General features: G+C 36.0%; 1 protein-coding gene across 6 annotated transcripts in view; it reads right to left on the bottom strand.

Annotated features, from left to right (window-relative positions):
* Positions 1-15,170, bottom strand: part of SLC12A7 (solute carrier family 12 member 7) — a 283,362-nt gene that overhangs the window by 68,352 nt on the left and 199,840 nt on the right. For all 6 annotated transcript variants that reach the window (XM_074201693.1, XM_074201698.1, XM_074201694.1 and 3 more), the window contains exons 2-5: positions 9,526-9,620; positions 7,653-7,775; positions 6,598-6,744; positions 1,983-2,037 (exon numbers count right to left, since the gene is read on the bottom strand). In XM_074201693.1, the coding sequence (XP_074057794.1) occupies positions 1,983-2,037; positions 6,598-6,744; positions 7,653-7,775; positions 9,526-9,620 (420 nt within the window). The remainder of the gene's footprint in view (positions 1-1,982; positions 2,038-6,597; positions 6,745-7,652; positions 7,776-9,525; positions 9,621-15,170) is intronic.

Consider the following 15,170-nt stretch of genomic DNA (forward strand, 5'->3'; position numbering starts at 1 on the left):
AGTAGATTGTTTTAGCAGACCATATCAAACTTGAATTGTTGTTCAAGTTAGGGTCAAGCAGTGACTCTGATGCAAGGACCAGTCTAAATTTGGTCAGACTAATAGTAAGTAATCATGTGAGAGCAATATGAAATTATCTTATGATATGTCATCTCTTACTAAGAACACTGCCCCTCTCCTTACTCTCTCCTCACTGGAGTTTTTCTGTCAAATTACAGCCTTTGTATTTAGTTCAAGGAATCTTAACCTGAGGTCCAGAGACTTACATTTTTAAAAATATTTTCATAACCATAAATCAATACAACTGATTTATTCGATAACTATTATCCTGAGGAGATGTTGTCAGGCTTCACTCATCTGTCAAAAAAAAAAGTAACTGCCTCTAAAACAGCAAATGAAGCTAAAATTTCAATAACCATATTATAAGTTCTAGTTATTTTATACAACAATAAAAGCGCTTCCCAAAAGATAAAAATAACATTTCATATAATAAAGCAATTTTTTTCTAATTAATGCTAGCCTGCAAAGTTTGCGAAGTCAATAATTTAGTTGGCTTCTTTATGAAGGCAGCTGTAGGAGGTACAATGGATAGAGAACTGAAACAGAAGTCAGGAAACCAAGTTCAAATTGGGTCTCAGACACTTAATAACTGTGTGATCCTGGGACAATTCACTTCACCTTTGTCTCTCTCAATTTCCTTATCTGTGAAACCAAGATAATAACACCTGCCTACCTCCCAAGATTGTTAAGAAGAAAATGAGACTATACTGAGTAAGTATAGTAAAAATGCTAGCTAAATATTATTAGGGAAACTCTTTTCTTCATCACAGAAGGAAAGTAAGAATTATATGGTGGTTTTTATAAAAATCACCTTTCCACCCAAATTTCTACAAGTTAAACTTCATGGCATTTTTTTCAAGACATTTTTCATCTCCCATTTTCCTCCTGCCCCCATCTACAAGTCTAACATAGAGACACACCATATAACACACCACCCACCACCCACATGTGTATGATTTTTTTAAACTTTCGAAAAAAGGAAATAAATAGTTGGACTTCAAAGAAAATAATAGTTCTGTCAGGAAATAAATATTCAGGATAAACAATACTAGTTCATGAAGAAAATGTAACCTTTCCATAAAGATAAGGGAGTTTAAGTTTTAAATGGCTAAAAATAAGATGGTCTAAAAATATTCTTTAGATTAGAATGAATTGCTGTCTTATTTAATAGGACACACACTTCACATTTAAAAGTGGTGTCGGAATATGGGGGTTAGTCATAAAACTTACTTAAGTTACATGACTCATTTTATATACTTAAGAAACACCAAATTGATCCATTTAAAATAAGAAATCATTAAGTGTTCTTCAAGAGAAATGTTAAGAAAACAACAGGAATTGAAGCAGTTACTGTTCATGTACTGGGGAACTGGATTCTGTCAGCAAAAAGGAGGCAGTGAGATCACTGGGGTCAGGAAGAACTATATCAATTATGCAAGGCAAATTACTACTAGAATTCCAAGGGTCACTTTCAAAGAACCGACCTAAGCCCCAGGAAGACCTTGCTAGGATACTGATGCACCACATATGGCAATATTCACAGAAACAGAATCACTACCAAATGTGAAGAAAAAAGAAAGACACAAAACTAGTAACACAGACAGTCCAGTTAGTGAGGAATGAGAGACCCCTGACCACTCAACTCCAAAAAAAAAACCAAAAAACCAAGAGCAAGCTACCAAATACCTTTTGCTTCACCTCATTTAATTTCATAGACACCAGATGCTGGCAATCCCTGGCAAATAGAAACATTACTAGCCCTGCCTTTGGAAAAGCAGTCACTACTATAACTGCTACCATTCTCCCCAAGGTCACATTATAATTAGTCACTGAACCCTCAGGCCTCTGACAAAAACCAGTCTTCAAAATACATTATAAATTTGAAATAAGGTTAAGAGGGTAGGACGATCCATATTTCTTACCTGGAACTACACCATTTGTTGCTATGGCGCTCATGGATATTGCTGTCAGCATTGTCTGGAAATAAAGAAAATATGAAAACATGCTTTCTTACTTTATTTAGAAAGAAACATTTAAATATCACAGCTATAGCAATAATCAAGTGTTTCTCTGAGAGATTTCATTGGCATACCATTGGGTTGGGTTTTTTTTTTTTAGGTTTTTACAAGGCAAATGGGGTTAAGTGACTTGTCCAAGGCCACACAACTAGGTACTTAATAAGTATCTGAGGCTGGATTTGAACCCAGGTGCTCCTGACTCCAGGGAGGGTGCTCTATCCACTGTGGCACCTAGCTGCCCCTAGCACACCATTGTGAAGAAATTTATAATAACATTTAATTTCTCTGAAGAGCTCAAAGCATCATTCTTATTCGTCTGATACTTTAGAAAATTTGTCATCAAATATACCTCCTATGAAATTTTTTTGGTTGCAGTTCCCTTCTGTTATGCATTTATCCAATAAATACAGATATATCCTTCATAGGGGCAGCAAAACCAAATTAAAAAAACTAAAAAACGAAACTATAAAGGTAGGAAACCTTTATGTGACACAATTTGGTCAATTGACCATTTAAAAACAAGTTGTTTAAGCAAGATATTAAAAAGCATCAACAAAAAATACATTAATATTTAACAAAATAAAACCACCTGCCCAAATTTATGAATTTATGTAAAGCTGTCTGTAATATGGAATATCTCAACCTCGACACATACAAGCTGAGTGGGCCTGAGCAGGTGATTTAAACTCTCAACACTTAAAATCAGAGGTGTGAAACTCAAAGCCTTTAGGCTTTGTATTTATCAAGTGTTTAACAGAAAAGAGTAAAAATGCAGATAACGTTCATTTGTGGGGGGTTTTTGGTCAATGTGTGGCCTGCAGAGATCCATTTTTATTTGAGTGTGACCCTACTGGTCTAGGCAGCATTCTAAAGCTAAAGCAGAGACATGATCACCTACACTGGTTCCAGTGATTATCACATGTCTGTCCATCCCCTGGAGTTAAAAGCTGCCTTCCCTCATAAGATCATTTCAAGTGGGGTGGCTAGGTGGCTCAGTGGATAGAGCACTGGCCCTGGAGTAAGGAGTACTTGAGTTCAAATCCAGCCTCAGACACTTAATAATTACCTAGCTGTGTGGCCTTGGGCAAGCCACTTAACCCCATTGCCTTGTAAAAACTAAAAAAAATATATATATCATTTCAAGAATGCTATTATAGCACCAGTTAACATCAGGAAAAGTATACTTGCTTGCAACACTCAGTACTGTGTAAGGTATCTTTTGCCAAGTTGGAAAAGGGAAGAAAAAAAAATATGTTCTATGCCTTCAAGAAGTTTATAATCTAATTCAAGAGATTAAAATATACACTCTTGAAATAGTTATAAAATAGGAAAACCTCTGGGCAAAAGGAGGACTTTAAAGAGGATCTTAACAGATGCATTAACTCTGAATATCTGGGCAGATAGTAGGAGCAAGAGGATGTGCTCCCAAGTGTACATGAGTAGAGGAGGTGCACACATTCAGATATGAACATGGGCAGATGATGGCCATAAAATAAGTTATTTATTTGAAGGGAAGTATAGGAAATAGCTGGAACAGAATATGGAAGAGGAACAGGTTGAATAGTCAGAAAAGAAGTCTTTTGAATGGTAAGACAACAGGATTTCTCCAACAAGTAACAGGTGGTCAAAAGTCGATTTGAGAATGACTGACATCATTCTACACCATCTTCCTCAGTCACCTTTGATGACATAATCCTCCCAATTCACCTTCCTTCCTCTTCCCCCAGGGTTTTCTCTTTTGACTCTATATTCACATCTGTAAATGAATATATACATAAACATCTACTATTGATGCACAAGTAAACTTGTTTAGAGAGCCCAATCCGTTTCCTGGCATCAGTCATCAATACTTAGGTGGTGCCTCTCAAATAAATTTCCTCAGAAAGTCAATATCATTGCATTTGTACATCTTAAACTCGACATACCTATAATGGAAGTCACCCCTCTAAACCCAGACACTCCAAATCAGATTACTATTGGTTTTTTAATATTAATTTTTTAAAATGTTGAGTTCCAAATCCTCTCCCTCCTTCCCCTTCTCCACTCCTTGAGAGGGCAAATAATATATCAATTATGAGATGACATTAAGTAAGCAAATTTTCATATTAACATAAAAAATACATACACTAAAACAAGAAAAATAAATAGCTAAAAAATGTTTCAAATGGAGCTCTGAGGTCATCCAGCTCTCTCCTTCTGGAGAGCATTTTCTTTTTATCATGGGTCCTTTGCTACTATCTTGGATCATCATCTTGAACACAGCAGCCAAGTCTTTCATGGCTGATCATAGTTATAGTATTGCTATTATTGTGTATAATGTTCTCCTAGTTCTGCTGATTTCACTTGCCATCAATTCATCTAAGACTTCCTGGGTTTTTTTCTGAAATCATCTTGCTCATCATTTCTTACAGCAAAATAGTATAAGGATTTCTACTACTCTTTAAGGTGCTACCTTCAAGTCTCTTAGGCTTAATTAAAACTTCAGCATTACCCTGGTTCTCTTCCTTTTCCCTCTTTCCTTATCACCAGTGAACCAATTTTATTTTTCCTCATGCCTCCCTTAACTCTTTCCTTCTTATCCTAATATTTCTGGGATTACTCCAACAGCTCCTGACCTGCTCTTAAGATATTTATTTAGTCTCTAGTAATACTTATCCACTTTATGCCACTTAGAAAAATACCATTTCCTATTTCACAATTTGCAACAATTCTTCATTACTCTTTGGATAAAATCAAAATCATGTATTCCTTTGAAATCGAGTTCCCAGACTCTTAGCTCCTTTTCTACTCTAAATATTATGAACATATTCCTTACATTCTAATTTTATCTTATATTCTTATTCAGTGAATATTTTCTGTCCCATTCAAACTGGGTTATCTTCATCTCCATTCACCTTACTCACTCCTGCCCCTGAACTTATGCTATGGTGTCCACATGGTATAGCCAAACAGAATTGACTAGAATTGACATCAGGAGGTATTAATTCTGACATTGCTTATTTCTGGCCAAGTCAATTAACTTTTCAAGTCATGGTATCCTCACCTGTAAAATGCAATGTTAATATTCCACCACCACAAGGATATTGTGAGGGAAGTTGTTTCTAAATCTTAAAATGGGATTTATTAAAATAATCTCCCATAATTCTTCAAATTATCCACCTTTCAAAGCCCAGCTCAATCCTAGCACCATATATTCATTACCACCACAGAACAATCATACTGCTTTGTATTATCATTTAACTTCAGATTCATATTTGGGGGACAGAAATGCTCCTAATGATCTCATTCACCATGTTATCAGTAGGACACAGGTAGAAAATCCCACCTCCCCCAATATGAAGCATTCAAAACACTGATCACAAATCAGACTTTCTAAAGAATATAAAAGGACTACTAAATATGTCTTTGTCAACAGGGGCTTTTAAATATTTCAAATTATCTTGACACAAGATAATTTAAAAATTGTAATTGTTTCCATTTATTTGTTTCTTGGCTCTTAACTATAATAATGTTAACTCTAAATTTGCATTGTTTTAACTATACTTCCCTTTACCCCTAGTCCAAAGACAACTTATTTAGTTTTAAAATTAAATTGATCAGGATAACATTTTTTAACTTAAAAGTGCATTTATTGATAGTTTACTAAATCCTTCAGTGGGTGGAGAGCCCCTGAAAGGCCACAGCTTCTCATTTGATGGGTGGTTATTCTTGACTTAAATGGTCTTATCTTGTCACCTCAGTTGATCCAATCATAGGATGAAGGTACAGTCCCTCATTGTAGGATGGGACTAGAGCAAGGTGCAGGAGGTAATAGGAACAAGAAAATTATTTTAAAATGCCTATGGTTAAGCCATTTTGGGGGCGGGGGGGAAGCCTGGAGAAAATAGTCTGGTATTATAATTCATGAAATACAAAAATTTAAATTTAAAATGCATGAAATATTTTACATCCAGAAGAGTTTCTATCTGAACTAGGACAAAACATTCAACAGACTCAAGTAATGAGTTATCCATTTTTAGGTTATCATATGCTATCTACATCATGTAGGTCTATTCTAACTCCACCATTGTCACCAATAAGTTATGTGACCTTAATCAAGACTCTTTTTTTCTCCAGGGCTCCATCCACCTCAAGGGAAGAGAGGGACTGAAGTAGTTCTAGAAGTGATTTGTGAAACTGATTCCAAAACTTTATCAAAGAATACACAAAGGGATAATTTTGTTTTCTACACAACAGATGCAGGCAGAGTAAAAAAGTTTCACTCAGACAAATTAGTTAAACTCAGTCTGAATTAGTAATGTGATTCTTGGAACTTTTAAGAAAATTTTTAAGTGATGCAATTTAGGTTATAGTTTGGTCATACTGTATGCCATCCTGCTATGCTATAATTCAAAATAAGTCAATATGAAATATTATCTAGTAAAAGGTGAAAATGAGCACTAAATTAGCTTGTCAGTTAATTTTATGTAAACCATTATTTCAGGAGAATGATGACATGGTAGAGGCAAATCCTACTCACGCAAGTACAGCACATGAACACAATGATGAAGGATTCAAGGATTCCTGCTGCACCTACAATCCATGTCAAACGCAGAAAGAGAATGACTCCAAGAATGTTCTGCAGGCAAGGCAAGTATACACCAATGAAGGTGCCCATTCGTGGAGCCTGAAACAGAAGAACAATCAATCACATTGCCTTCTAGCTTTGGAGCTGCAAGAAATTTAATATTTCGACAATTTCTTAAAATTTTTTTGAATTCCTGTGGAAGATAGATGGCCAACAAGAACACTATTTTAGTTGAAGGATCTACATATAGTACAGAAAAAAAAAATTTTAGAAATAATAGTTTAAGGGAGGCTAGGTGGCGCAGTGGATAGTGCACCAGCTTTGGAGTCAGGAGTACCTGAGTTCAAATCTGGCCTCAGACACTTAAAAATTACCTAGCTGTGTGGCCTTGGGCAAGCCACTTAACCCCACTGCCTTGAAAAATCTAAAATAAACAAACAAACAAACAAATAATAGTTTGTGAGCTCTAGAATTTGGGAATCACAAGCACAATATGTGCCTTCACTTTTTCCTAATTGGATACTGATTTATAAATTTGTTTTGTCCAACATTCTCACCAATTAAGACAACATAGAAAAACCAGAAAATATGGAAGTCAAATTGGGGAATTTCAGATTCCCCCTTCCTCTTCTATTTTAATTTACACAAACAGCTTCAGTGACAAAGACAAACTAGTTTTAAGCAAGTATATAATACAATGTCTCAAGAGTTTTAAAACCACATTAAGTCTTGGGACACCCTGTGTAAACATACACCCACACCCTGTTTTATTTCTTGAGAGACAATTTACAATAAAAGGAATACTGAACAGTTTTCTCTGAGTTTAAATCTATTATGAAATCTTATGCAATCTCGATAAACATCAACAAATATTGGAAGATACTTTCTGAAGAACTTTTATGACTAAACTTTGTTCTCAGAATGTTGTGGGGGTTTTTATTTTTTAATTAACAGTGATCTTTGTATTATTTTTAAAAGAAGAAAAATAGATTTTTCAATAAAAATACCTTAATTTCTTTTCGTTTGCTATCTTCATCCTCTTCATGTTCAACCACACCCTGACTCAGATTGGTATAATTTGCTAGTTTATTAAGAAGCGATGATACCATGGGGTTGCTATCCATTTCTTCCTGTTTGGATGTGAAGATGATAACAATAAAAGAACATTTTGTTTTGAAGTAAGAATGTAATCTTCCAACTTAATACTGCCATTTAAAAAATCTTCAATCGATTTAAAAAAGAAAAAATTCAAAGAAAAAAACACACCCTCATTTTCATGTATTGAATAAACCAGTCAGTGAAGGAAATCAGTGTCTTTAATTTACTGAGCATAAGAACTTACTTACCCTGAGCAAATGGGAAAGAACTATTCCCCAAATGGTTCTGAAGTTTATCAATGAAATCTATCAGTGCTCAGGAGGCATAAAATTAGGACTTCCTTCAAAAAAGTCAACTGGAATGATAAGTTAATTCAACAGTTCTCTTGTAACCAAGTGAATACCAATCTTCTCTCCCTACTCCCCCAATTTACAGCAATAAGAACCAAGGAGCTTAATTCTAAAAGGTTCTAATTCAGAAAAGGCAAATCTAGCCAGTCACTCTTAGCTTACTAGGATTTTTTAAATGCCTCAATTACTGAAGTACTGACATCTTTGCTAGCTCAACTTTTCAAATAACATTGCAAATAGTTGATAAAGAAAAGATTATTAAGGGTAGAATTTATCTTTTTTCCCTTAGACAACTTTTTTTTAAACATGCTATAAGGTTCAAATGCAGATTTGGCACAATCTGAAAAAAAGCAATTTAAAAATAAATATTTTCCCCCCATTTGTTTTTCCAACTATATGCAATGGAAGTTTTTACCAATCAATTTTTGGGGAGGCAAAGTTTTGAGTTTTATCTCCCTTCCTCCTTTCCCTCCCCCCAATAGAAAGCAATCTGATAAGCTCTACATTTATAACTATGTTAAACACAGATCCATATTAATCATGTTGTGAGAGAAGAATCAGATCCAAATGGAAGAAAGAATAAAAGAGGGGGGAAAAAATAACATAATGCAAAGGACAACTTCTAAAAACTGAAGATTATAAACTTTGGTCTTCATTTAAACTCCACAGATGGTATTTTCCATCACAAGTCTTAAAATACTCTTTGATTGCTGTACTGCTGAAATGAACAAGTCCATCATGGTTGATCATCTGCCCCATATTATTGTTAGTGTATATGATGTTCTTCTGGTTCTGCTCATCTGACTCAGCATCAATTCATGCAAGTCTTTCCAGGTTTTTCTGAAATCCTGTCCCTATGATTTCCTTTACAACAATACTGTTCCATCATATTGATATGTGATTCACATATTTGTTCAGCCTTTCCTCAATTGATGGGCATCCCCTCAATTTCCAATTCTTTGACAATACAAAAAGAGCTGCTATGAATATTTTTGTACATGTGGGATGTTTACCCTTTTGCATGATCTCTTCAGGATATAGACCTAGTAGTGGCATTGCTGGATCAAAGGGTATGTACATTTTTATTGCCCTTTGGGCATAGTTGCAAATTGCTCTCCAGAAAGGTTGGATAACTTTACAGCTCTACCAACAATGCATTAGTGTCTCAAATTTCTCACATCTCCTCCAACATTGATCATTTGACTTTCTAGTCATATTGGCCAATCTCAGAAGGATCCATATCCTTTGATCAGAAAAAAAAATATTTCATTTAAATCACCCTCAAAGATTTGCTAACCTATACAAAAATCAAAGGGTTATGCCAATTCTGAATTAACAGACTTTTTCTTATCTTTTAAATCAGAAGCAATGTATAACCTTGGTACAAAGTAGTTATACTTGTATATTCAATATATAAAAGAAAGCAAGTTACCTCAAACAGAGCCATGTTCTTTCCTTCATAGATATTCTCTCTTTCCATGTCAGTATTGTTAATGAAAGGACTATTTTCTCTAGGGGTCCCATCTCCTATTAGAAAGGGGAAGAAAAAACATTATTAGTCCATTTAGAAAGAAATCTGAGAGTGGAAGAAGTTCTCTATCCATTTTATCACTTGCTAATAGCAAGAAAAGGTGACAAAGTAAACAAAGTATAATAGTTTTCACAAATAAGATATTGATTAAGCCAAGAAATGTGGTTCCTGGCCTTTGTGTGTGTCTCTGCCAATATCTGGATGGCAGCAACAACTTAGCTTAAATCAATTCAACGCAGACCTGGCTGCCACGGCACAGCCCCAACCAAAACACATGCTATGGATCTCAGGGTAAACAAAGTGCTTTTTTTTTCATAGCAGTCCCGGAAATAAAGGTAACTAAATTATTACAAATGAGGAAAATGGAGCACTGAGGGAAGAAGTGATTTTCTCTCTCTCAAGATACAAGGACAAAAGAAATTTTCCCTCAAGTACAAGGACAAAGTATTCTATGCTTGACTATATCCAGTTCCCTCCAAAAATATCAGACTCTTCTAGTAGTACAATGGATGGAGCACTGGGACTGGAATCAGATCTCAGACACTGAACTACCTGTAACCTCTGTTCTCCCTATCTTTCAAGGTTATTTTGAGGATTAATATTTGTAAAATACTTAGCTCCGGAATATATAGTATGCACTATACATGCCAGCTATTATTATTATTATACTGGGCTAATATGGTTAAAAGCTGACACCTGAAATAATTGAAAGATGAGAAAATTTTTCAGCAAGAATATGCTATTAATTCTGGTTCAGCAGATGATAAAACTAGCGAACTGGAAGGTTATGAATACTGGTCTGAGTTTTAACAGTCACTGACTTAAGTTTTTTAAAGTTGTATCTATTAACTGAGGGGGAATCTATTTAGAATTTCACTCCAAATAAACTGCATAAGCATCAAAGGAAATAAATTTTTTTTAAAATAAATTTGAAATTGAACCCATTAAAGAAGTCAATCATTTAACATCTCTCAGCTCCAATTTCTTCAACTGCAAAGTTCTTTTTCTAGTTTCAAATACCCTAACTAGAATCATAAATTTGTTAGCTGTGCATGCTAAATTTCAGAGGAAAAATCATTGTACCTCTCTATTCAGCCACCCGATAGATGGCATCTACACAAGTTCTGATCATTTAAATCCTTTGCAGTTCATAGAATTTGTGGGGGAAACTTCATTATTTCTGACAAATCCTAAAGCAAATATCTCTGAAATCCAGAACCTACAGGACATAGTGAAAAATTAAAAGAAAGCTTTTCATTGTACAAAATTATGCACACTTAAAACATGAAGGCAATTTCCAGTTTGTCACACAATTTTTTTATTACGAAAATGAAACTTTCCACATTACTTTTCAGACACTTGTCCCTCTACTGAATTTACAGAGGAGACAGATCTAAATATTTCTATAGCTCTACAGCTACATAACATAATATACACAATCTGGTTACTGAAAGTTTCCTACAGCATAAAATCACAAGTCTGGAGAGAAAAGGGGACACCTACTGATCAATAAAGATGAGCACCTGTTTTGAAATATCTGGTTTTACAGAATTGCCTATGAGTACCTTTAAGTTAAAGGCCTTGCTCAGTCATACAATGGTAGATTTCAGTAGTGGAAGGTAAACCCAGATATTCCTTGACTGAGATGGCAAGGTGGTGTCATAGGACATAGAATGCTGGGACATGGAATCAGGAAGACAACTTTCTGAGTTCAAATACCACCTCAAGAGACTTAACTAGTTGTGTGCCCCTGGGCAAGTCACTTAATCCAATTGGCTTCATTTTCTTGATCTGTAAAATAAGCCAGAGAAGGAAATGGCAAACCACTCCAGTGTTTACTAAGAAAACCCCAAATACAGTCACAACTGAAAAGACTGAACAACAACTCATGGGATTAGTTTTACACACACACACACACACACACACACACACACGTGTGCATGTGTGCACACACATGCACACAATTCTCAGTCTCTCTCTCTCTCTCACTCTCTCTCCTCTATCTATATTCCTCTCCCTTAGCATATTACTGTAGTTAGAAGATTACATTTGAAGTCAGGAATGCAAATCTGACACAGATGATAACAATGGCCTGGTAAGAATGGCCAAGCCATTTAGCCTGAGCCTCTGATAATTCTAAGATTTCCCCTCATAAGTGATAATCTAATGAGCTATAAACATTCTCCTTCAATGTCATAGCCCCTTCAGTGGCAGAATCAGTAGCAAAAGAAAGCTAAGAGTCTTTATACCTATTATTAGCTCTACCTAAACCTACAAATAAGAAATTATAAGCTAGTATCAAGTTTTGAAATTCTGCAGTATTCAACAAATAAACATTTCCCATATTTGGTATGGTAAAAAATTTCCCCAGCAAAATGAGAACAAATTGTGGAACCAGAATCATTCAGCATACTACTAAGACCCAAGAATACATTGGGTAATTATGATCATAAACCAGGAGACTAAATTATTAAAAATAAAAGGTTTCCCAGGTTGTCAAAAGACTTAAATCACCTAGTCTTAACAGCTACCTACTTCAAAAGAACCCTAAAACAGATCTGTAAAGCAGCATTCAATCTTTGCCTAGAGTTCCAGGAAGAGAGAAATCCACTGGTTCCCAAAGTACACTGCCCTAAGGGTCAGCTCTAAGGGAAGCCTGTCCTTGCACAGAGCTCACATAGTATCTTTTTTACAACTTTGAACTCTTACCCCAAATTCTGTCCCCTCTGGCCAAGTTGAATAGGCTTCTAAAGACTAAATGAAAAACTACTTACTTTGGACCTCATGAGTTAAATCCCATGTCAGAATAAGATTGCACATGTAGTTTAGTATAAAGATAGGCATAAATATACTAGTCCATGAACGAAATAGACTATTCATCCAACTATATGAGTTCAAAAGCATCAGTTGGATAAATTAAGCATAATTTAAAACTTGGACAAAAACGTTAGCCAGTTTTGATCCACATCCTAGACCACTGGTCCTCACCACGTCCAGCCTAGTCCTCACAACCAGCATCTGGGGAAGCAACTATTTTGGAGGAGCCGGCCATCCACCCCAACTGTCACCTTTAGTCTGGCAAGTCAGCTGATCTGAAATCATGGGGCACCTGGAGAAATGCAAAGCAATATGCACCAGGCCAAGTCAAATCATCACTTCCCCTGTAGAGACAGCCTAGCATCCTGAACCCAAACGTCTAGGGAATAACAGTGCTTTCTGTTTAGTGTTCACAGGTATCCATCTGGGAAACAAGTCCTCTGGAGATAGAGCTTGGTAGAGCAGTCACATTGGAAGGCACTGCAGAATAGGTCATCATCAGAAAAGGATGATTTTTAACTGAAATGACATGACCCTCTGCTTTGCAGATGCATCCTAAGGTCTATGGGATCATCCCATCTCATTGGCAGTTAAAACCTTCCACATGTATTATCTCCCTCAATGAAATATAAGACTGAATACAGTGCTTTGCACAGCAAGAACTTTTTTTAATGCTGTGATCATTTATGTATCTAGTGAAAATAATTTTTTTTAAGATTTTTCAAGGCAATGGGGTTAAGTGGCTTGCCCAAGGCCACATGGCTAGGTAGTTATTAAGTGTCTAAAGTCGGATTCAAACCCAGGTACTCCTGACTCCAAGGCCAGTGCTCTGTCCACTGCGCCACCTAGCTGCCCCTGGTGAAAGTAATCTTAAATTTTTATGGGGTTCTCTATACTTCACCCAAGTGACCTTGAGACAAAATATTCACTTGAACTCAGATTTTCCTGACTAGGCCCAGGTCTCTTTTCACTAACTTAGCATCACCACCACTTAGCACAGTGTCTAATCCATAATGAAATGCTTTAAAATACCATAAGGAAAAAAAAGAAAAGAAAAAATAAACACCAAAAGAGAAAAAGAATCTAAAAACTAAACTACTGATTAAAGTCCAGCTTAAAGAAGTTGAAAAGAATGGATACTTTGGGCCTAAAAACTAAAAAAGATCAGTCAACAAATCTGGTTGTAAATACTGAGCAGCAAAATGAAGAGATTCCACATGAGTTTTGGTTTACAACAGAAAGACACCCACATGCACAAATTCATTTATACTGACAAATGCTTCCTGGAGAATAACTGGAGCAGGAATCTACTACGTGGGTCCCTGTGTTTGTGTAAATGATACCGAGCTATAAAACACACAACAGTCTAATATGAAGGTTCTGTAAAGGTCAAGGACAAAATACATTCTAAGTCCAAAAATCAGCAACTGCTGTCCCAGTTGTTCTTATCTGAACACTGCCCTTCCCCTAGTATAGTGCTCCCTGTATCCAGAGTGTTTAATTCATAATCATTAACAAGAATTTATTAAGTGCATAATTTTGCCAGGTTTGAAATCGATTGTATGACATGGGAGAAGCTCGCAAAGAACAGAAGGTGCAGAGAGAAGCATAACTACAGTAGCTCAAAAGAAACATGAGATGTACAAATTTAGAGATATCTCACTCCAAATGATCATGTGGACTATTTGTGTGTGCCCAGTGAAAGAGCCTTTCAGGTTTGTATTGGTCTGATCAGTTATAATCAGACACACAGAATCCTGACCAACATAAGTTATGTCATTTTGGTCCCCTTTGAAGACAAAGGTCAACAATCAACCCACCATCTGCCAGATGGTCTGGGGATACAGTGTTTAATGAAGGAAGGAATCCATAGAGTAAATCTGCAAGATTAATACAGCACACTTGTTTTGCTTTCTGAAAGCCTAGTTTATGAAAGGATTAAACTTAAAGGATCTGAAGAACTGCAAGTTCTCTAGATGACGGGCATGACTTTCATCAGGTGATTGACCCCCTCATTTCTCACATGAAGAAACTGAAGTCCATAGAAGCTAAGCTAGAGAATGCTGTAGAATGCTGTAGGTTAGAAATTAGTGTTGTTATATCACTAAACCAAGTTTCCAAGGTCATACAGTTCCAAGCGTGCATTTGATTAGCCTTTATGGATTGAGCCCACTACAAACTATTCACATTCTATAGTTTTATTTCTTTCAACATATTCCTGTGAGGTGAATTTTTCCCATTTTAAGGATGGAGAAAGTGAAACTGACTCTTGAGTTGGATAAAATTCAACCAATGCCTTAATAAAAATCTGACAAGAATATCCCTAACTCCTTGTCAATCAACCTCCCGTTGACTTCTGGTGAAAGCAGGTCTTCTTGACTTACTCTTCCTCACTGGACTCAGGTGACTCTGGAGCAGAGTGAGATGCTGATGACTTGGCACAGTTCTACCCCACTTAAATCCAATTCACTTGCAAGTCAAGACATCACCCTCCTGATGTCACTGGTCCTTTTAGAGATAAAGAAAACAATCCAGTAAAGGGGAACCCACCCTAGTGCGTAAGGGAGCCTATTCTACTTTGAGGCAATTCTTCCAGGAAGTTTTCTTCCCTGAAATTAACTCAAAATCTACTTCCTTCATCACTTCTCTCATAGCTCTGGAGCTCTTGGGCAAAGCAGAACAAGTCAACAGAGAGGCATTGGAGAGAAAAAGACAAAAATGAAATCATC

The sequence above is a fragment of the Macrotis lagotis genome, chromosome X (genome assembly GCF_037893015.1).
Source record: "Macrotis lagotis isolate mMagLag1 chromosome X, bilby.v1.9.chrom.fasta, whole genome shotgun sequence".
In the NCBI taxonomy this organism is placed as follows: Eukaryota; Metazoa; Chordata; class Mammalia; order Peramelemorphia; family Peramelidae; genus Macrotis; species Macrotis lagotis.